Below are 23,034 nucleotides of genomic sequence, written 5' to 3'. Positions count from 1 at the left end.
GCGGCGTTGCTTGGAATTGTCAGAAAGGTAGGGGGCTTCCCCCAGATTCTCTCATGAATGGCGAACAAGAAATCAATGGAGACTCCAGACAGATATTTGATCCAGAGGCGGGGGTTTGTGTGTTATTCTTGCCACTCTCTATGCCGCGTCTCCTGTTCCGGCTGCTCCACCCAAACTGGGATGGCTCCTCTGTTGGAATTTCTCCAGATCTCACGCACATTATGATTAAAGGATAGGAAGCGCCGGATCAGACCCCCAGGACAGGCCTCCTCGGGGAAAGCTGTTATTCTCTCATTATGCCTGGATTACCTTTGACCTCGGAGGCAGGGCAGAGAGACTGGAGGAGTTCTTTCAGCGCCACCTCCTCCTCCGCTTCCTAGGAAGTTGCACTCTGCTCCCCCTCCCCCTTGCAGAAAAGCCACAGCTGGATCAAAAGCTTTGCTGCGTTCAACGTTTCCCACCTGGCTTGGGTCCCGGAGGCAGCCCACATCTGGAACAATGCATACATTGCTTGCCGTCTGCCTCTTGGCCGCTGTCGTAGACCTGGGTAAGTGTCCGGGGCAGTTTTGGAAGTAGATTTGGGGCCTCAAATGATGACAGCGTGTATTTTGTATAGCCAAAGAGGCCCCAAGCTTTCCTTGTCTTCTCAAATTCTCTGCAGGCCTAATTGTCATCCTGCCCAGTGCTGGGGGGAAGCAGACGTCTGGGCTTCTCAGTGATTAATATCCGCAGGGCAATTTCCCCCCTAAGCTGTGGAGTCTTGTGAGCAAATATTCTACTTTGTGAGCGACTGGCATTAAAGTTGTGAGCTCCTGCATAAATTAGTTTGCTTTGAGGCTGTTTTTCCTGAGCTGAGACAAAAACATGTGAGCCGGAGGCTAAAAAATCGTGAGCTAGCTCTCACTAACTCAGCTGAGAGGGAACACTGGATGCAACACATACCATCGATGGGTTGCAAAATCTGGAAAAGCTTCACAGGCATACAAAAGATATCCACATCTGAGTATTCAACTGTGTCAAGCATGAGGGTTCAATGATGAGTCGAAGTTGATACAAAGACTACGTTTATTGATAGACCGATACTTTGGTGTAACAGGTTCTTGCCAGTAATGCTTCCAATACATTGAAACAATACTTTTAAGGCTTACTTCAAAAGGATTACAAGGGAGGGGGTTGCGGGGTAGTATTCACACATAAACTATCATAAATGTCTACTTTCCCATAGTGTTATCAGGACATCGTCCTTGCTTCTCCAGATGTCTCGTACTCCCTTGCAAGAATGTATGGGAAGGTGCTGATTACTTGGTTTCTTTCTCACTACTTCTGATTACAAGCCATAAAGCAAGAAGGGGAAAGGGAAAGAATAACAAACTAACAATATTAGGTCTACCATGACGCTTCACAGACCAGGTTTAGGCAAGACCCTCAAACAATCAATTCTCAATGGAATTTTACCATGCTTGACAAAATGTACATTACAAAAATAGAAACAGACGGAAGCAGCCTTCAGCATTTTCTTACAGAGTTGGAAAAGCTTGGGACTGTGAAAGCCGTGAGCTCCCGCATCACTTTGTTTGCTCTGGGGCCAACCTTCCTGAGCTAAGGCAAAAATGTATGGGCCAAAGGCTAAAAAACTGAGTTAGCTCACACTAATTCAGCTTAGAGGGAACACTGCGGCAGGGCTTTTTTTTTCTGAAAGAAGAAGTGCCAGAACTCTCAAAAGGGAAGTGAAGGACAAACACACCGGTGCTGCTCATGAATTTTTAAACAGTATTTGAGAATTTTGTTTCCACAAAGGGGTTCCAGAACCCCTTCCTGCCGCGTTTCCCCAGAAAAAAAAAAGCCTTGACAATCTGCACCAGTGTCTCGTAACAGCACATCCTCTTGGAGCTGCGTCTCATGACCAGAGGACTTTTAGACTGTGGTTGAAGTTTGATGCTTTAAATGACTGATAGGTACTGAAAGGGGAGGGAGGGCAGCCTGGCATAGCCCAGTCTCCTCATATCTCGGAAGCTGAGCAGGGTCAGCACTTTGATGAGAGGCCACCAAGGAAGGCTCTGCAGAGGAAGGCAATGGCCGGCCACCTCTGCTTCTCACTGGCCTCGCGAGCCCCTTGTTGGGGTTGCCGTAATTTGGCTGCAATTTGAGGGTGCTTGACACTTCCACACACACAGCTACTGCTGCTGCTGAAGGATTTGCACTGGTTTGGGTGGGGCCGGAGAAAAACAGCTTGGGATTTTGGGGAAGCGGTCCGAGGAAGCCGAACAAGTTGGAAGTTTTGGTTTTCGGTGTCAGGCCAAAACTTTCGATTGGAAATGCTGTTTAGGAAGTTCTCTCGCGCTGATCGGCTGGGGCCTCTCTTCCTCATCTGCAGTATACATTTGTAAACATAGAGAAAAAAAAAACACCTTGCTTTTCCAGCCTGTTATCTTCACAAAGGAAACGAGCCCAGGAAAAACCTTGGCTTGAAACCCGTTGTGAGCGATGTAGAACGTGGCAAAAAACACAGAGAGCCAGCTGTGGTGTAGTGGCTATGAGTGGTGGATTCTAATCCGGAGAACCAAGATTTGATTGCTCACTCCTCCACATACAGCCAGCTGGGTGATATTGGGTCAGTCACAAGTTCTGTCAGAGCTGTTTTTCTCAAGAGCAGTTTCTGTCAGAGCTCTCTCAGCCTCACAGGGTGTCTGTTGTGGGGAGAGGAAGAAAAGGTGATGGCAAGCCACTTCTAGACTCCTTTAGGTAGCGAAGAACAGGTTATTTCTCATTTTGTTAACAGTCGATTAATATATAGTCTTCTTCTCAAATTGTTATTGTTATAATTGTTTTTATAGTATGTATATGAAGCCTGAGAATTTATTATGTATAGTTATTGTTCAAATGTTATAAATAAAAAGTTATTTTTTAAAAAGGTATTTAAAAAAAAATAACTTCAGGGATGGTGCTCAGTGGTAGAGCATCTGCTTGGTAAGCTGAAGGTCCCAGGTTCAATCCCCGGCATCTCCAACTAAAAAAGGGTCCAGGCAGACAGGCGTGAAAAACCTCAACTTGAGACCATGGAGAGCCGCTGCCAGTCTGAGTAGACAATACTGACTTTGATGGACTGAGAGTATAAGGCAGCTTCATATGTTCATATTAACCCAATCCTCCTCCCCCTCCTCCTCCTCCTCCTTCTTGTTATTTCTTAAATCACCCAGTCACTTGGCTGACTGACTGCGTGGCTGTGAGGGAGAAGCTGGGTACCAAATGGAGTCCGAGGTGAATCATCACTCTGGCCATGAATACTGTGAGCTAATGAGGAAAAAACACAACCCTTGTTTTGAATCAGGTGGGACAAGCAGTGAAGTCTTCAATCTGGCACTGCAACTTGGTAGGTGACCCTTGGAAAGACTGAGCTTGTTGGCTGCAAGCTCCATTAAGGATGCCAGCTCCAGGCTGGAGAATTCCAGGAGATTTCATTGTGGAGACTGGGGAAGGTGAGGTTTAGGGAGGGGAGAGGCCTGAATGAGCCATGATGTCCTAGAGCAGCCATTTTCTCCAAGAGAACTGATCTCTAATGTCTGGAGAGCAGCTATCATTTTGGGAACTCTCAAGGCCACACCTGGAAGTTGGTAACACTACAGGGTTACTTCTCCCCTTCTAGCAGGCTCTCTTATTCAAAGGATGAAAGTTGCCTCATGGGAAGAAGAAATATCTACAGGATACTTTGCCTCGAGGGAAGAAGAAACATCACCCCCATGTAGTAGAGATGTTTAATATGGTCAAGGACCAGTCAGATAGGATATACATTCTAAATAAGCATACATTTAAAATAAAACATATAGGTAATAGTAATAATAATAAGTTTTATTTGTATCCCACACTCCCCGCCGGAGCAGGCTCAGGGCGGCTAACAGGACATGGTATACCATGATCAATTATGCAATTCATAAAAGATACAGTTAAAATACAGTTTAAAAGTTACATAAAAACTATAAAACCATAATAAATTAAAGGTGCTATTTTCAGTGGGATGAAATCTACCCCGATTATATACATTGAGTGCCAGCTTTTAAGCCTCCAAATTAATAAACCAGATAAGTACTCCCCCCCCCCCCCGATGTGCTTCCAGGATCTTATAGCTTGCATAGCAAATTTTGTCATATTTAGGGTGATTTTTTTTTTGTCTCTATCAGCTAGAAGCTCATCTAAGTAAAATTTGGTATTTCTCCCAGGAAAGTAATTAAAGATCGGAGTTATATAGGCGGCTCCAGGGCTTTTTTTTGTAGCAGGAACTCCTTTGCATATTAGGCCATGCCCCCTGATGTAGTCAATCCTCCAGGAGTTTACAGTAGGCCCTGTACAAAGAGCCCCGTGAGCTCTTGGAGGATTGGCTGCATCAGGAGTGTGTGGCCTAATATGCAAAGAAATCCCTGCTACAAAAAAAGCCCTTGGCGGCTCTAATATTTTGGTAAAACTTACACTCAAACAAAGCACGTTCCCCGGCTTCCAGCTTCCCGTCCCCACAAATACACAGTCCTTCCTCATGTGGCTGCCTCATGTATTTATCCTCCAAGACTGACAGTAGCATATCCAACCTGAGGAGAGTAAATGCCCTCCTATAAACAGCTTTATCTAAGTTTGGCAAGTATGGCATCAGCGTCCCTTTATTTAGATCTTCTGTTTCTGGTAGGAAAAATAGCACCAAAGTTCCTTTCTCCATTTTTTTTTTAAAAATCTGGCCAGCTGCAGCTTTGATTAGTGTCAAACGTTTTCCGTTTGCCATAAGGTCTCCTTGGGTTCAAAGCACTTTGAGTGAACATCAGCGATGCGTTGGAAAGACTTCAAAGGAAGGCTGCGCTAACTAGCCTGTATTATCACCAGCTGCTGAGAAGGAACACTGGCTTGGCTGGTATATTTTTTTCAGAGCTAGTGTGGCCTTCCAGATAGACTAAATCCTGTGTCTCACCGGGTGACCTTGACACAGTCATTCTCTCTCAACCTAACTTGCTGTAGAGGGTTTAGGGTTGCCAAGTCCAATTCAAGAAATATCTGGGGACTTTGGGGGTGGAGCCAGGAGACTTTGGGTGTGGAGCTGGGAGGCATTGGGGGTGCAGCCAGGAGCAAGGGTGTGACAAGCATAATTCAACTCCAAAGGGAGTTCTGGCCCTCACATTTAAAGGGACCACACACCTTTTAAATGCCTTCCTTCCATAGGAAATAGTGAAGGATAGGGGCGCCTTCTTTTAGGGCTCATAGAATTGGACCCCCTGGTCCAATCCTTTTGAAACTTGGAGGGTAGTCTGGGGAGAGGCACTGGATGCTATGCTGAACATTTGGTGCCTCTACCTCAAAAAACAGCCCCTCCAGAGCCCCAGATACCCACAGATCAATTCTCCATTATTTTCTATGGGAATAAGTCTCCATTGGGAATAATAGAGTTCCCAGCAGACATTTCTCTCCCCTCCCCCCTTTCTGATGACCCTGAAGCAGGGGGAGGGCCTCCAAACTGGTGGATCCCCTGCCCCCACCTGGGGATTGGCAACCCTAAGAGGGTTGGTGTGAGGTAGAATTGCCACCGACCAGGTGAGTTATACAGAAAAAGATCGCTATACAGAAAAGTGATATTGTAGCAAAGGAAAAACTGGATAGAAGTAACAATTGTTAATACAAGTCTTAGCTTGCTACTCTGTATTTTGAAACTAACAATTTAATTTCAGTATTATTAACAAAAAAAAGCACTAGATGCCAGGATGTAACAATCATTGGCAACATTACAATAGGAGGTTGATATTACAGCAACAGCAGCAATGGATTGCCTGGATAATTATCCATTTCATTTGCCTTCTTCAGGCTGCCAGTACACTAGGTAAAGCCCTGAATACCCAGTATTTCCTTCAACTGTATGCTTAGGACGCTCTCCAGCTTTTACAGCTGCTGTATAAATAATTGCACTTGGAGCCTCAGAGATCAACAGTCTTCTGTTAGGGGTTACCCTTCATCAGATCCATTGAATTCAATATTATTATTTTGCCAATTGTTGTTAAATTCTGTCATCTAGTGTTAATAATACTGAAATTAAAGTGTTTGTTTCAAAATACAGAGTAGCAAACTAAGACTTGTATTAACAATTGTTACTTCTATGCAGCTTTCCCAGTATACTCACACTCATTTAGATGACCCAGGATATATTTGGGCCCAAAATGCCAATGAGTATACTCAAGCCAAACTTCCAACAGATTTTACAGTCCAATAATCATTTCAAATATATTGGAAACAATTTATAATTCATTTGATTTTTGTCAAGTTGTACATCTTAGATGTCTGTATGGTATGGTGATTATATATCATTTCAATATGTAAGTGGGATATCGCATGACTATGAAGAAGATTCTTACCGAAACGAGTGAAGAGCCAGCATCCCGCCATTCTTTGTTCAGGTCTATGGGATTATTTTGATCCATATTTGAAATAATTATTGTACTGTGGAATGAATCTACTGAAAGTTTGGATTGAGTACATTCACTGGCAATTTAGGCCCCTACAGATATATACTGGAACATTTGAATAATTACAGACTAATAATTGACCTGTTCGTATATATACCTGCTAGGGTTGCCAATCCTCATGTTGGTAGGGCAGGGCTTCTTTTGTAGCAGGAACTCCTTTGCATATTAGGCCACACACCCCTGATGCAGCCAATCATCCTGGAGCTTACAGTAGACCCTGTATTAAGAGCCCTGTAAGCTCTTGGAGGATTGGCTAAATCAGGGGTGTGTGGCCTAATCAGGGGTGGAATTCTAGCAGGAGTTCCTTTGCATATTAGGCCACACACCCCTGATGCAGCCAATCATCCTGGAGCTTACAGTAGACCCTGTACTAAGAGCCCTGTAAGCTCTTGGAGGATTGGCTACATCAGGGGTGTGTGGCCTAATATGCAAAGGAGCTCCTGCTACAAAAAAAGCCTGTTGGTAGGCAACTAGAGTGAGGCTCACGGATAGAAGTGAACTTTATGGTTCTCTGGTGCAGAGTATCTAATATCACTGGATGTGAGGTAACACCATCAAAAGTAGCACCAGGGGAACATAAGGGTGATTATTCTGATGTGTGTGGAAAGTCTTCAGGACTATCCAGCTATGACATACTTTATATAATTTTAAGTAACCACACATCATATAGGAAGCAGCACCTGGCTTTCTATCGTTTTTATTTCTGGATGTGTGTCTTCGTACATTTTATATATTGACCACAAAGGAAGGCCCTTAAGGGCCAAAACGTGTATGGTTATTGTGGTGATTGGAAGTCCATCAAAGGTGAGATTGTATGTGGTTTGCAAATGTTATGCAATCTGCTCTCCAAACAATATGTTTTAAAATTCATGTTTGTATATGTTTTATATTAAATGCAAATTTGTTTAGCATCAAAGCCACATGAATAAATGTTAGAAGTCTGAGAGCTGTAAGAAATGAACATCAGATGTCTGAGAGCTGCTAGAAGGAGGAGGAGGAGATATTGGATTTATATTCCGCCCTCCACTCCAAATCTTAGAGTCTCAGAGCGGCTCACAATCTCCTTTATCTTCCTCCCCCACAACAGACACCCTGTGAGGTGGGTGGGGCTGAGAGGACAGAGCAGCTGCCCTATCAAGGACAACCTCTGCCAGAGCTATGGCTGACCCAAGGCCATTCCAGGAGGCGCAAGTGGAGGAGGGGATATCAAACCCGGTTCTCCCAGATAAGAGTCCGCACACTTCACTGTTACACCAAACTGGCAAGACATGATCATCAGATGTTTGAAAGAAGGGAGGGAGGGAGGAAGAAGAGAGGTGGAAAGAAAGCAACTTTAAATGCATTTTCAAAACTGCCAGCTGTCTTGGCTTGGTGAAGTGTTTTAAAGAGAGAAATGCCTTCTCCAAGCCAGCTGACAGGACAGTGGGGACTTTAAGAGCCAAACAATATGTGTGAAGGAGTCACATGTGGCTCCGAAGACACAGTTTGGCTTTCCCTGCTCGGAAGCTTCCGTTTCCACTGTGGAACTGAGCTCTGTAGTCTGGAGATCAGATGTTACGGTAATTCTGGGACAACTCCAGACCACACTGGGTGGGCCCCAACTTTAACAATCTTGTACTGTCTATATACAATGTAATAAAAGCAATAAAAGAAAATGTGAATGAATGAATAATACAGTCTATGGGTGATCTTGGAGGATTGGAATGTGTCGCACACTTGACACTTTCTCCTCACTTGTAGCACTGCCTGCTCTCTGTTTTGAGAAAGCTGCAAACTGCAGTTGGTTTTTCTTCCTGTCAGGCCTCGTTTTGGGCAGGCACTCACAGGAGCAGAGCTCCAGAAAAGGAAAGGAAAGGTCCCCTGTGCAAGCACCAGTCGTTTCTGACTCTGGAGTGACTTTTCACATTTTCACGGCAGACTTTTTACGGGGTGGTTTGCCATTGCCTTCCCCGGTCATCTACACTTTCCCCCCAGCAAGCTGGGTCCTCATTTTACCGACCTTGGAAGGATGGAAGGCTGAGTCAACCTGGAGCTGGCTACCTGAAAACCTAGCTACTGCCGGGGATCGAACTCAGGTCGTGAGCAGAGCTTAGGACTGCAGTACTTTCTTTCTTAAACACCCCCCACCCCCAAATCCTTGCTTCTGGGCTCCATTGCTCAAACCCTCTGTGAGAATTTTGCTGAACTCTTAAGATTTGACAAACTTTCTAAATCCCCCCCCCCCCAAAAAAAAAAAAGGAAAATAAGCAAAACATATAAAGCAGACAGATGGAAATTTTCATCCTGCCACTGTGGCCACATAGGAGAAAGTAATTTAAAATGTATGATGGGAGTAAGGTTTTGTGATGGCAATTATAACTCAAGAAGCATTTTAAGGTAGATGCTGAGCTGATTTAATTTAGTACACCTTCTGGTGATGTCAGGAGTGTGTGGCACATGCAAATGAGTTGTGCTAACAAGCTCTGACACCTCTTTTTCTGTGAAAGGACCCGATTCCTCTCATGCAACGCTATAAGGAGCCTGATCAAGGATGCTCTGTAACTTGAGAGATACATTCTCGCAGGGCCTTTTTTGTAGCAGGAACTCCTTTGCATATTAGGCCACACACCCCTGATGTAGCCAATCCTCCTGGAGCTTACAGTAGGCCCTGTAAGCTCTAGGAGGATTGTACATCAGGGGTGTGTGGCCTAATATGCAAAGGAGTTCCTGCTTTAAAAAAAGCCCTGTTTTTACTTTTTAGAGGCTGGTTCATCACAGGAACCTCTATCCTTCCCACCTGGAGGCTGGCAACCCTATGAGCAGGGCTGGCCAAGCAATTAGGCAAACTAGGCAATAGAAGGGCGCCGGCCTTCTGGGGGTGCTGAATTGGGTGCCTCCCACGTGACTCAGTGACCAGGGCTATCCAGGTCAGGGAGCAATTTCAAGTTTTGTGCTTTTCATTTTCTCTCACAATTCATCGGTTTTTGAAAACTGGTTATCATTGCAAGAGGGTGTGTGTGTGTGCGTGTGTGCCACAAGTTAGCCTTCCCTAGAGGGCCAGATAGTCTAGGGCCGACCCTGCCTATGAGCAGGATTAACTCCTCTTCTCTTCTAAGATCTAATGAGACCGGGCTATGCTATAGCAGGGGTGTTGAACTCATTTGTTATGAGGGCCAGATTTGATATAAATGAGACTTTGTTGGGCTGAGCCATGTTGAGCCGGGCCGTGTGTCTACCTATTTAAGATTCGGTACATATGAGCATATGAAGCTGCCTTATACTGAATCAGACCCTTGGTCCATCCAAGTCAGTATTGTCTTCTCAGACTGGCAGCGGCTCTCCAAGGTCTCAAGCTGAGGTTTTTCACACCTATTTGCCTGGACCCGTTTTTTGGAGATGCCAGGGATTGAACCTGGGACCTTCTGCTTCGCAAGCAGATGCTCTACGACTGAGCCACTGTCCCTCCCCGATAGCAGAGATATAAACATTATAAAAGACACAGACAAACACAATGAAATATATATATATGTATATGTATATCTATATGTATATCTATATGTGTGTGTGTGTGTGTATGTGTATGTATATATATATATATATATATATATATTAAAAACTTCAAATAAAACATGCTTAAATCATTAGCACTCATTGATCTTAAAGGTCCTATATTTCTATCTCTTCCATGAGATCCAGGAAGCTGGGCAAGGGAAGTTCTGGCTCTCTCCTTCCTTCCCAGGGAACCAAGAGGGGGAGGAGCCTCAGCCAATAGAAGGAGCAGAGGTTTGGCTCAGTAGCTCTGCTGTGCGATTGAGAGAGCCTGGCAAAGCAAGCTCACCCTCCTCCCCTTCCTCTCCAAGGGAGGAGCCTCAGCCAATGGAGAAAATAGAGGATTTCTTCTGTAGCTCCGGTGTGATTGAGCATGCCTTGCAAAGCAAACTGAGACACAGAAGAAAGCAAGAGAGAGGGAGAAGGAAGCAGATGATTGCGAGTTGCTCAGGGGCCTGATAGGAGGCCTCCGGGGGTCTGATTCAGCCCCTGGGCCGCATGTTTGACACCTCTGTGCTATAGCATTCCACATCTCTCCCTATGGCAGTACAGGACTTGAATCTAGCTGTTCCACTGCAGACCAGACCGGCTACTTTTGCGCTGGATAATTACAGGATCAGCTAGAGCTTTACATCTGAAAGTATCTGGAGGGGGGAGGAGAGGAGACCGTGACTCAGCACTTAACGTTGATTTTAGGAGTCTGACTAAAGCTTCCATTATCCCTCCAGCTCGATTCATATTAGACCCATGGGGATGTTAAATATGATGTGCTCACACCGCCGAATGTTTTTGTAGGAGTTGTAAAAGAAACACTTGGCCAGACAAGTTTCCAGCCAGAATGACACAGTGGAAAATAAAAGGGGTGTGTGTGTAAAACAACAACAAAACTGTTAATGGGCATTCCATAATTGTCCATCTAATTGACCCTTCTTCTCTTAGCTCAGTTTCTCTTCACAGAGTAATAGAATGCTTCACAATTTACTGGTAGGGTTACCATGTTCAAGATAGGGTTGCCAAGTCCCTGGGGGGAATTTTTTGTGTGCGGGCTGTGACATCACGCACCAGCCACTCTAGGAGCTTCCAGGAAAACCATAGAGTTTTCCTGGAAGCTCCTAGAGCGGCCGGCTCTTGACGTCACTGGCGTGATAATGTCACTTACAAGTGATGTCATCATCTCGGCGATGTCGGGAGGGGATCCCCCCACCAGCCCACTGTAGGCCAGCAGGGTGGGGACCCCCAGAGTGGGAGAACCCCCACCCTGCTTGGGAGATTTGCAGCCCTGGTTCTGGATGGGGACTGGAGTTGTGCCCGAATTACAGCTATTCTCCAGTTCATTTCCCCGGAAGGATATGGCAACTTCACAGGGTGGATTCCATCTGAGATATGAGCTGTGCCTCAAGTACTGGGGAAATTGGGTTCCATTTTTCAGCCGTATAACCAATGAAGATTTGTTTTGAAACATCTTGTATACCTGAGAACAGAGGTGGCCAAACTGTGACTTTCATACATATTGTGCGCCTCTTGAAACCCCCCACCCAACCCCATTGGCCAGTTTGCAGAAGTTGTCTTTTTAAATCACTTCTCCAAGCCAAACCAGATGGAGAATATTTAAAGTTGCTTTCTTTCCACATCTCCTCCCCCCTCCCCATCTATTTGCCTTCCTTCCTTCCTTCCTTCCTTCCTTCCTTCCTTCCTTCCTTCCTTCCTTCCTTCCTTCCTTCCTTCCTTCCTTCCTTCCTTCCTTCCTTCCTTCCTTCCTTCCTTCCTTCCTTCCTTCCTTCCTTCCTTCCTTCCTTCTGGCTCCCAAACATCTGGTGTTTATTCTACGTGGCTCTTACGTCGAGCAAGTTTGGCCATTCCTGCCTGAGAAGGATGTATCGGCTGTAGAAATTTCTCTGGGACATCCTCTGCCTTCTCTTTGGACTTTAGGAGAACTTTTGGACACTATAATATGAAGGAGCAGACAGGAGTCTCTTGCTGGATTCATGTTTACTACTGAAGAATGTTTCTTGAATTGAGATATTTAGTTCTTACTACATGTATCTGAATTGTGACACCCGATTCTATTTCATTATCTGTCTTTATTATGATTAGGTTTCGACAGACTGATGTCTAACGGTACTTGTGAGTTTTTGAGAATTTTTTTTTATGGTCTCCCATTGCGTTTTCCTTCTTTGTCCATTGCAATAAAGCAGTTCATAGCTCAAGCCTTTTGTTCATCAGAATCCAAGCGAGCTTTTCCCTTGGCTTAATTATAATTCTTTGGCCGAGCAGCCTCAGGAAATGACGAGACCGAATCAGGATCAATTCTCCATGGAAACCTCTGGAAGATTACTCCTGATTCTCATGGAAAGTTAATTACCAGCTTCCTAACTCTGGGCTTAAAAATGATAAGAGCTGTGTAGGCAGAGAGACACCATTAGCAACACCTGCGAGATGGAACAGACCCCTTACGATAAACATTAACCCTTGAGAGGGATCAGTGTGCTTTGTCTCACAGCTGCTTACCCTGAAGGAGATGCACATTTTCCTCCTCAGCTGGGAGGGGTTCTGTCAGGTCAATATGGTATATGAGGGTTGTCCATGCTCCACAAAACCATTTCATACAAATTATGCTTTCCTGGGGTTTAGGTGAAAAGTAACCCCTCCCTTCATAAGAACATAAGAGAAGCTATGTTGGATCAGGCCAGTGGTCCATTCAGTCCAACACTCTGTCACACAGTGACCAAAAAAACCCAGGTGTCATCAGGAGATCCACAGCAAGTAGGGTGGCCATAATATCTGCAGGCCAGCCAGGGACACCTTGAGGAGGGAAGGAATGTGTGTGTGCGCGCGCCGCCAGAAACAGGAAGTGACGTCACTTCCGGTGACGGCATGCCACTGCCGGAAACAGGAAGTGACATCACTTCCTGTAACATCATTTTCCCCGTGCCACCTGCCAGAAGCAGGAAGTGACATCACTTCCTATGACATCATTTCACCCGCGCCACCTGCCGGAAGCAGTGTGACATCATTTCCCCCAAATGACATCATTTCCCCCAAATGCCACTGCCGGAAACAGGAAGTGACTTCACAGCACTTCCTGTGACGTCCCCAAAAATCCCCCAAATATCACTGCCGGAAAAAATTTTGTTCTCAAATCCTGTATATACTTCATCAGTATATGGGATAAGGCACTTTCTCAACTGTGCTGCATAATGCAGCCTATTTATTTTGTCCTGTTTGCTCTGTTGGCTCTATCTGCGCCACCTTCATCACTTTCGGGGTGTGGATCCCCCAGTGGGGTGGTCTCGCGACTCCCTCCGCCGGCTGTTTCTGATAGCCCTGAGCCCCCTCTTTCATTTGATATGTGTCCCGTGCAGGTGCCACGCTCCCGCCGGGAGATGCCGCAAAATGAGCCCCCTTGAGGCTTATGGCGGCAGGGCTCGGGGGAAGCGAGCTAGACTGCTGTTCTTTTGAGGGGTTATAGAGTGTTTCGAGCCCGTCCCTGTGGCATCAGTCCCATCGTTGTGGGACCCAGGGGGCCGGCGCAGCGGCCCGCTGAAGCAGCCTGTCGGTCACTTCCGGGTTCCTGTCCTGCATCTCGACCTGTGTTATTAGTGACAGGCTGCTTCGGCGGGCCGCTGCGCCGGCCCCCTGGGTCCCACAACGATGGGGACCGGTGCCACAGGGACGGGCTCGAAACACTCTATAACCCCTCAAAAGAACAGCAGTCTAGCTCGCTTCCCCCAAGCCCTGCCGCCATAAGCCTCAAGGGGGCTCATTTTGCGGCATCTCCCGGCGGGAGGGTGGCACCCGCACGGGACACATATCAAATGAAAGAGGGGGCGCAGGGCTATCAGAAACAGCCGGCGGAGGGAGTCGCGAGACCACCCCACTGGGGGATCCACACCCCGAAAGTGATGAAGGTGGAGCAGATAGAGCCAACAGAGCAAACAGGACAAAATATATAGGCTGCATTATGCAGCACAGTTGAGAAAGTGCCTTATCCCATATACTGATGAAGTATATACAGGATTTGAGAACAAAATTGTTTCCGGCGGTGATATTTGGGGGATTTTTGGGGACGTCACAGGAAGTGCTGTGAAGTCACTTCCTGTTTCCGGCAGTGGCATTTGGGGGAAATGATGTCATTTGGGGGAAGTGATGTCACAGGAAGTGATGTCACTTCCCGTTTCCGGCAGGTGATGCAGGGAAATGATGTCACAGGAAGTGGTGTCACTTCCTGTTTCCGGCGGTGGCATGACGTCACCGGAAGTGACGTCACTTCCTGTTTCCGACGGCGCGCGCGCTTCGCGCGCACGCACCCCTACCTTCCACCCCCCCCAAGGTGTCCCTGGCTGGCCTTCAGACATTATGGTCACCCTACCTGCCAATGATTTTTGAGAAAGTGTGCTTGCCCACAAAAGCTCACACCTTGAATAAAACTTTGTCAGCCTTAAAGGTGCCGCTGGACTATTCCTTCAGACCAACACAGCTGCCCACCTGGATCTTTTAGGGTGGATTTCCCAATCAAGTATTTCTTCCTGTCCACCTTGGACAGTTCCTGTTATCAATACCTGATCTATGGAAGGTACAATGAGGAATCAGAGGAGGTTGGCACTCTGGGGGTTATTTTTTTATCCTCCCCCTCCCCATGATAGATCATATAGTTTCATATTTCTAGAATACAGAGGGGACCCATCTTGGTCTGAAGCAGTAGAACAATGTTCCTGCCCAGCGGCACCTTTAAGACCAACAAAGTTTTATTGAAGTTATAAACTATCGTGTGTGAGTACATTTCCTCAGATACATTGAAATGGAAGTTGCCAGTCCACACATATAGGAAGTGGGTGAGCAGCAAATTAGCAGATGGCAGAAAAAAGGTGTTTGACAGATGCAAGGACCAAACTGGAATAACAAGCTTAGTTTATATGGTCACCATTTGTTTGGGTTGAATTCCAAGGGGGAAAACATAGCGAAGGAAATCAAAACCAGAGACTGATGGGCAGATGGAGCTTTGTTAACTGTGAAATGCTGCAGGTAATTAACTGAGACTATGCATCTCAGTTAACCAGTTTGGTGTAGTGGTGAAGTGTGCGGACTCTTATCTGGGAGAACTGGGTTTGATTCCCCACTCCTCCACTTGCAGCTGCTGGAATGGTCTTGGGTCAGCCATAGCTCTCGCAGGAGTTGTCCTTGAAAGGGCAGACTCTTATCTGGGAGAACCGGGTTTGATTCCCCCACTCCTCCACTTGCACCTGCTGGAATGGCCTTGGGTCAGCCATAGCTCTCGTAGGAGTTGTCCTTGAAAGGGCAGCTGCTGTGAGAGCCTTCTCAGCCCCACCCACCTCACAGGGTGTCTGTTGTGAGGGAAGGAGATAAAGGAGATTGTAAGCCGCTCTGAGTCTCTGATTCAGAAAGAAGGGTGGGGTATAAATCTGCAGTCTTCTTCTTCCTCTTAATGTATCTGAAGAAGTGTGCATGCACACAAAGCTCATACCTTGAATAAAACTTTATCTTTTGTATTTCTGCAACTCTGAGCATGAGGAATCTTGAGAAAAGAGCATTTGTGTGTCGCAACATGAAAACAATGCAACGGAACCCCCTTCTTCAGAACTGCACTTCTCCTTTTGTGCTGAAAGCCTTTTAAAAATTCTTAAAATGTTATGTATTGGGGGGGAAAAAGAGATTTGCTCTTCTTTGTCTCCCTTTTAGGACTGTCTTTGACTTGTGAGATTTGTGGAGGTATTGGGAATACCTGCAATGGGTCCTTAGAATTTTGCCCGCCGGGGGAAGACAAATGTGGCATCGTTCTGCTAGAGGGCACAGGAGGTGAGTCCCAAAGACCAAATGCTAGCAGGGCTGGTCTTTCCTATAGAGCAGGGGTGGCCAAACTTGCTTAATGTAAGAGCCGCAAAGAATAAATGTCAGATGTTTGAGAGCCACAAGACAAGAATGTCAGATGTTTGAGAGCTGCGAGGCAGGCAGGCAAATAGATGGGGAGGAGGGAAAGAGAGGTGGAAAGAAAGCAACTTTAAATATATTTTCCAAGCTGAGGCTGGCTTGGCTTCAAGAAGTGATTTAAAGAGACAAATGCCTTCTCCAAGCCGGCTGATGGGTGGCGAGGGCTTCAAGAGCCACACAATATGTTTGAAAGAGCCACAGTTTGGCCGCCCCTGCTACAAAGTTTTGCCCCAAACTAGAGAGTTGCCCCTGGTATCACTGATGCAATGGCATTGCTTCTGGGTGATGTCAGCACATCACATGATCCCCACTCCCTCACTGGAACATCCCCCAAATCCTCCCGCCGCCATGGCGAAAAGACCTGGCAGCCCTACCCAATGGGGAGGTTCCCCTCAGTTACCATGGCGAGTAGCCATCGATAGACTTCTCCTCTGTGAATCCATCTAATCCCCCTTTGAAGCTGTTCATTCCTGTGGCCTTCACCATATCCTCTGGCTGCAAATGCCACATTTTAATCACCAGGGCAATTTTTGAGCAGGAACGCGCAGGAATGCGGTTCCATCCGGCTTGGTGTCAGGGGTGTTGTGGCCCAATATGCAAATGTGATCCTGCTGGGCTTTCTCTACAAATGAAGCCCTGTTAATCAGCACTCCCTGGTGAAGATCCTGATGCTGGGAGAGGCAGAAGCCAAAAGAAGAAGGGGATGGCAAAAGATGAGATGGCCGAACAGTGTTACCATAACTAACACGAATGGGAGGATGGTGGAAGACAGGAGGGCCTGGCATGACTTGGTCCAGGGGGTTGCAAAGAGTCAGACTCGACTGTGTGATTGAACAACAAATCACCCTCTGTGTTCGAAGGGCTGAGTCATGATAAGGCAGCTTCGATACAGTGTTTGTGTAATACGTGCTTCCCTTGAGCCTGACTTGTTTATTCAGATGCTCTGTCTTTTTAAAAAATCCTTTCAGAGCTGCAGTTGAGGAGCATTGCAAAAACGTGCGTCCCGTTGAATTCCTGTGACGAACCCTTCACTTCTGTTAGCATAGGCAAGGCCGGAGGAGCAAGGACCTATCTTACCTGTTGCACGGGGGACGAGTGCCGGAATATCACTCCCACATGTAAGCCGCTGCTACGTTCCTCTTTCCTTTCCCTCCCTTACAAGTTTGGCTCTTTGGTAACCCCCACAGTCCTCATGCATCTTCCGTATCCTTCGAAAGGATCCAGTTCAATAGATTATGACTGATACATCCATTTCGTAATTAGACAATAAAAGGGGAATTCCACATCACAAAATCATTTTCTGTTGCACAGATGTTCTCTGGGTCTCATCATTTCTCTCATTGGAATAAAAAAGCTTGTATGTGTCAGGACTGGACCACAGCGGTGGTGGAATGGCCATGCCTTAATCTGGACTTTCTCTTTCAGGGTTCCTATAGTCAGAGCTGGATTGACAATTAGCAAAAAAGAACAATAAACCCATGCAGGGCGCACAGCCTGTAGTGCTGCAGATACTTATAAAATACTTATAAAACACTTCTATAAATTCATCAATGGTTTTAATCCTGCGTGCTGTCTCAGTCGAAATACTTGAAGCGGTACACGAAAAGCATTCGCTTCATTTCCTGAGGACCCTTAAGGACACATACAAATTTGTGCGCATTTTATAATGGCTCTGTAGAGCTTCCACTGTTGATGCCTCAGTCCAAGAGTCCAAAAGTCCCTTGTGTGGAAGTCTTGCGCAACAGGACACCGGTAAGACCTTGTTTCCCGGAATCGCTTCCTCAGGCACATGCGTGCTCCTAATTACATAGTTTGAGGGACAATGCTGCCTTTGCAATACTCTCATGAGCCCAGCACAGACTGCTGGCGTCTTTTTGTTTGGAGTGGCCAGCTCCTCCCTGCCCCAGTTTCCCCCCTGCTTGCAGCCCTCCTAGTCTGCACATGCAGCCAGCAACTGAGCTACTCTTTGCCCAACTTGCCTGGTGTGGCTGCTGCTGGCGTTGTCACCAAATTTGACTCTCTTTGCCTCTCCCCCACAGCTTAGTAAAAGGGGCTGGCAGCAGGGGTGGTGGGCAGTTGGGCAGGTGCTCAGACTATGAGATAATTTGCATTCCTGATTGCTCCTATAGAATCATAGAGCTGAAAGGGACTTCTAGGGTCATCTAGTCCAACCCCCTGCACAATGCAGGAAACTCACAAACACCTCTCCCTAAATTCACAGAATCAGCATTGCTGTCAGATGGCTATCTAGCCTCTGTTTAAAAACCTCCAAGGAAGGCAAGGAGGGGGATGAAATAATATTGATTATAACTGTTCAATATTAAAAGGCAAATCAGTTGGCAGCTGGTTGGCAGAATAAAATAATTACAGAGAGTAGAGACTTTTTCAGGCTGAGGTAAAAATATAACAAGACTTTGGCAGAAGATCCTTCAAATAAACAATAAACCAGGCAGGTTTCAGAGTCCTGCTAGGCTCTACTTCACACAGGCTGTCTGTGCCTTCTGGGCACTCAGAATGCTGTTTTTTCAGATGTTTTACTCTAACTTAGACAGTGCCAAATCATATAAATAACAAACTTCAGTCACTCTTTCACACACACATAGAGAACTCCTGACTGGTGTCGGTATTCTCCCTCACAGACCCTTTCACACTAGCTATCTTCCAGGACTCGCACCTCTCAATTCCGATGCATCTCAGCCCCACAGCTAGTCCTCTGGTCTGAGTCTTGAGCAACCCTGCTGACCACCAGAATCCAGTTCTCCCCTCAGTGTGTATTTGTGTGATCTTGTTTGTACTTGTAGATTGCCTGATGCACTGGCAAAATCTCCCTCAGAGAGTTTCACACCACTTGAAAACTCCCTCTTCCAGACAGAGTCCACTCAGCTCTGTCTCCCACAAGGAACTCAGCCACTCTGGCTGCTCTCTGCCCCTCGTCCAGTTGGTTTTACCACTGCCCGGCCTAAGCCCACTGTCTTCACTTCAGACTGGTATACTGAAGACTTCTCTTGAAGACCCTCTGGCTAAGACTAAAAATCCTGAGGTAATTTTCTGCTGAGCAAACCTCAAAAGGATACTTTTTCATTGCTCAGGCAACGTTCCGGCCAATCGCTGCAAGTCTGTTTCTCAGCTACTTAGACTAAGGGCCTGAGTCTGTCACAGGGGAGATATAAAACTTTTGTTAAATAAGTAAATTAAGGTGTAGGAGATAAACTAAGCCCGTCTAAGATGAGTAAGACAGAGAGATTGACACCCTTACCAGGGATCCCTGAACCGGGCGCATGTTGTGATTTCACAGGAGTTTGTTGAAGAGTGGCAAACCAGTATGAAAATGTACCTAGTGACAGCATTGAGTCAGATGCAGGCCAATCTAATGGATCAGATTGGAGGGCTAAATTCAAAAGTCGATGATCTGCAGGGAAAGATAATTGATTTAAAAGTGGAAGTGTTTGGTTCAAGTCGAACTGTTAAGTCTTACGGTTTGGAGATGAAGGAAATGAGCCAAAAGGAGGAAGTCATAGAAACAATTCAAAAATCAGAAGAGAAACTGGTTGGATTGGAGACAGAGCAGACAGCATATATACCAGGGCAGCAGGTAGAGGAAGGCTTATCTGGTGTATTGAGTGAGGCCTTGGCATTTGGAGCCCAAGAGGTCCCAATACAAACATCAAGTGATGTATGGGCAGTGATAATGAAAATTGAGTCTTTGGATACGAAGAAAGCAACATGATTCACGGAGGGACAGATTAGTTGATATTGGAAAGTACCTATTTCAGAGGGGTAAACATGGAAGTATTAATGGAAAAATACTTAAGGAGATGATTTGGAAAATTTTTATGGACCAACCATTAAAAATTACCGAAAGAATGACTAAGCGGTTGAGAGAAACTCCATGGCTGATGAAGAAGAGAAGACTAAAATCAACACTAGCCTCTATAAATGACTCCAACCCAACAAGGAAGAGAGAGAGGGAGATAAAGGGGTATAATAGAGGGAGGGAAAAGAGAGAGAAAGAGAAGAAAATAAAGGAAAGGAAAGGGATAGATACTTGGTCAAATATATTGAAATAGAAGAGAATTAGCTTGAGGTATGGAATTGATTACTGCCAAATGACTGGATATATAAATCTAAATAACGGATTACTTTAAAGAGTGAAGCCAGCAAAGGGACTGCTGAGGTAGTATCTAGAGTAAAGAGAAGTTAAAACAATGGTGAAAAGGATATGTGGTTGTATGTTAGGGTTTTGCTATGTATGGAAACTGCATTCTCCATCTTATTTTTTGTGTGTTTGTCTTGTTGTTGATGTATTTTTTTTGTTTTTTATTTGGTGAAAATAAAAAGCTAAATGCAAAAAAGAGAGAGAGAAGACCAGGTTTTTAGTGGTTATACCAGGCTTGGCCAATCCAGAGACTTGATAGTTCCAGGCCAATCATGAGGCTTCTTGTTGCACAGACCTATTCTACACTTACATGGCTTTGAAGTCTTGAATACATGCAACCACCCCTTTCAGTCTCAAGACCCAGACTCAAAGTGCAGAGTCTTTGAAGACTGCATTTTCAAAGGCATTGTGACGATATCACGACATCAGACAATACGGAGGACATTGCTTCCTCCCCCTGTTCTTGCAAACATGTTCTTCATGCAGCAGGACATCGGGCTGCTGCCAGTAGAGATGACTGTAGTAATGAAATGTGTCCTGACTCTCGTCTGATGAAGCGCGCTTACGTTCTGAATAAAACTTGGTTGGTCTTAAAGGTGAAACTTGACTCCTGCTTTGTTCAGCTAGTCCTAAATAAATTCAGTGGGTTAATAGAAAATGTATCCTAAAGTTTTAAGCTACTCTGTAGAATGGGAGGAGCTTAGGAAGTTGCTGAGTGAAGAATTCATTTGTGTTTGAGTCATATTATCCCTTCCCCTAACATGGCAAGCTGGTTCAGTCCTGAATCCTAGCCCATGATGCCCCTCTTTATTCCCAGTAGGAGCAAAAATGGGGTGGGTAGGAAGCAACGCTGCATTACACCATAACATCACTTCTGGTTGTACCCAGAAGTGATGTCATGACAGATCTAGGAATTTCTCAGTTCTCTGTAGTTTTCTACCATAGAGACTGCAGCATTCCTAGAGCACCATGGCATCACTTCCTTGAATAACTGGAAGCGATATCGTGGTGTTGGGTGATGTCACTCCACTACTCCCACTGGGGCAAAGAGGGCCCTGCAAGGACTGTTCTTTTGGTACAAACCTTACTGTCTCTTTCATGCAGTGCCACCCCTGAACACCACAGCTAATGGGAAAACATGTCCTGCTTGCTACTCCATGAACAGCCTTGCATGTGAGGAGGAGATCATCAAATGTACTGGAGACCAATTCTACTGCCTTAAGAAATCTGGGAGTATAACCCTTGGTAATTTACCTCTATTCATAAATGCACGTCCTGGTCTTTAAGTTAGGTTTGCCAACCAATATTGTCCCATTCTACTGGCATCTTTCTTCTCGTTGTCCTACCTCTGCCAACCAGCCGAGGTATAGTGGTTAAGAGCAGCAGACTCTAATCTGGAGAACTGGGTTTGATCCCCCACTTCTCCACATGCAGCCAGCTGGGTAACCTTGGGTCAGTGACAGTTCTCTCAGAGCTCTCTCAGCCCTACCTACTTCATATGGTGTCTGTTGTGGGGAAAGGAAGGGAAGGAGATTGTAAGCTGCTCCAAGACTCCTTCAGATAGTGAAGAACAGGGTATAAAACTGACTCTTCTTCCTCCTCCTCTTCTCCGCCTCCTCCTCTCTTCTTCCTCCTCCTCTGGCATAGCCTCCTCATCTACGCCCCACCTCCTACATAGAGAATATCCAGAATTAGCAAAGCCTTCCCTGATTTTTCTTTTCTTCCTGTTCTTTTAACTCGAACAAAATTGGATCTATTTACTGAACAATCAGTCACTCATTTTCATGCTCAGGACACATAAAATTGATTCCTGCTGAGCCAGACTATTGGTCTATCATGCTCAGTCTTCTCTACTCTAACCGACAGCAACTTTCCAGGGTCTGAGGCAGAGGTCTTTCACATCATCTACAACCTGATCTTATCAACTGGAAAAGCTGGGGATCAAACCTGGAACTTTCTGCATGCAAAGCAGATGCTCTACCGCTGAGCCACAGCTCTTTCCCCAGATTGCCAGTAAAAAAATAAACATATTATCATATAGCATTGTGGGTAGTAGAGTCGGGAGATCCTAGTACTGTCTGGCAGCCAGATGTTCTAGCTCTTTTATAGCATTATGTACTACTAGGACCTTTTTTTTAGGCAAGAGACATTTCAGAGGTGGTTTGCTGTTGCCAGCCTCTACATCATGACCCTGGTATTCCTTGAAGGTTGTTCTTCCAAATACTAGCCAAGACCAACCCTTCTTAGCTTCCAAGATCCGATGAGATCGGGCTAGAAATCACTGGGCACTGCACTGCAATTCTAATTCTGACTGACTCCTTTTGCAATTATCTTGGCAGGTGGAAGAAAAGTTCCAGTCATCATAAAGGGATGTGCAAACAACGCATACTGCAACAACATACAGGAGCATCCCTTCTTTGACGGGATCCATAATGTCATAACAGCAAATTGCACACTGACCTCTGGGATTGCCGGTATTGTTCCAGGACCGTTTGTACTCTTCCCCCAGATTCTTGTTGGGCTTTTGATTTGCCAAAGCACTGGAATGATTTCCTAGGGCAGGTATTCCACTACAGCAGTTTCTCCTGGCCAATCGCTTGTGGCTCTTAGGTGGACAACTGGCCTTAGATTTTATCAAGCTCTCTACAGAACAAAATATTAACTTCTATCCCATCATGGCTTCTGGCAGAACCATTGTGTGCACAAGAAGAGGAGGGGCATTTGGGCGAGGCATCCCATCAGTGACGGAAGAAGATCGGATCTGGAGGTGCTCACTCGTTGATAGCAGTGGTGGGTACTGGATGGATGAAGTGGGTCTGCCGGAGCTGTATGTTTCAGATGTTTCAATACCCAGAAAGAAGGTGGTCGGCGGTGCCCAGGCTGAGTCACTGATGGTATCGCGTATCAGCACATGGG

The 23,034-nt window shown here is 45.8% G+C and overlaps 1 protein-coding gene and 1 non-coding gene across 2 annotated transcripts; one reads left to right on the top strand and one right to left on the bottom strand.

Annotated features, from left to right (window-relative positions):
• The first annotated feature begins 403 nt into the window (after positions 1 to 403).
• LOC132585852 (phospholipase A2 inhibitor and Ly6/PLAUR domain-containing protein-like) lies at positions 404 to 22,675 on the top strand. Its single transcript, XM_060257727.1, has 5 exons — positions 404 to 547; positions 15,714 to 15,830; positions 16,931 to 17,080; positions 21,223 to 21,363; positions 22,458 to 22,675. Exons 1-5 carry the CDS (start codon positions 499 to 501, stop codon positions 22,673 to 22,675), a joined length of 675 nt encoding a protein of 224 aa, XP_060113710.1. The 5' UTR covers positions 404 to 498.
• On the bottom strand, positions 9,859 to 9,929 carry TRNAR-GCG (transfer RNA arginine (anticodon GCG)). The gene has a single exon. It is a non-coding gene; the product is annotated as a tRNA-Arg (tRNA).
• Positions 22,676 to 23,034: the final 359 nt, after the last annotated feature.

The sequence above is a fragment of the Heteronotia binoei genome, chromosome 17 (assembly GCF_032191835.1).
Source record: "Heteronotia binoei isolate CCM8104 ecotype False Entrance Well chromosome 17, APGP_CSIRO_Hbin_v1, whole genome shotgun sequence".
Taxonomy (NCBI): Eukaryota; Metazoa; Chordata; class Lepidosauria; order Squamata; family Gekkonidae; genus Heteronotia; species Heteronotia binoei.
This window is presented reverse-complemented; position numbering and strand designations above follow the sequence as displayed.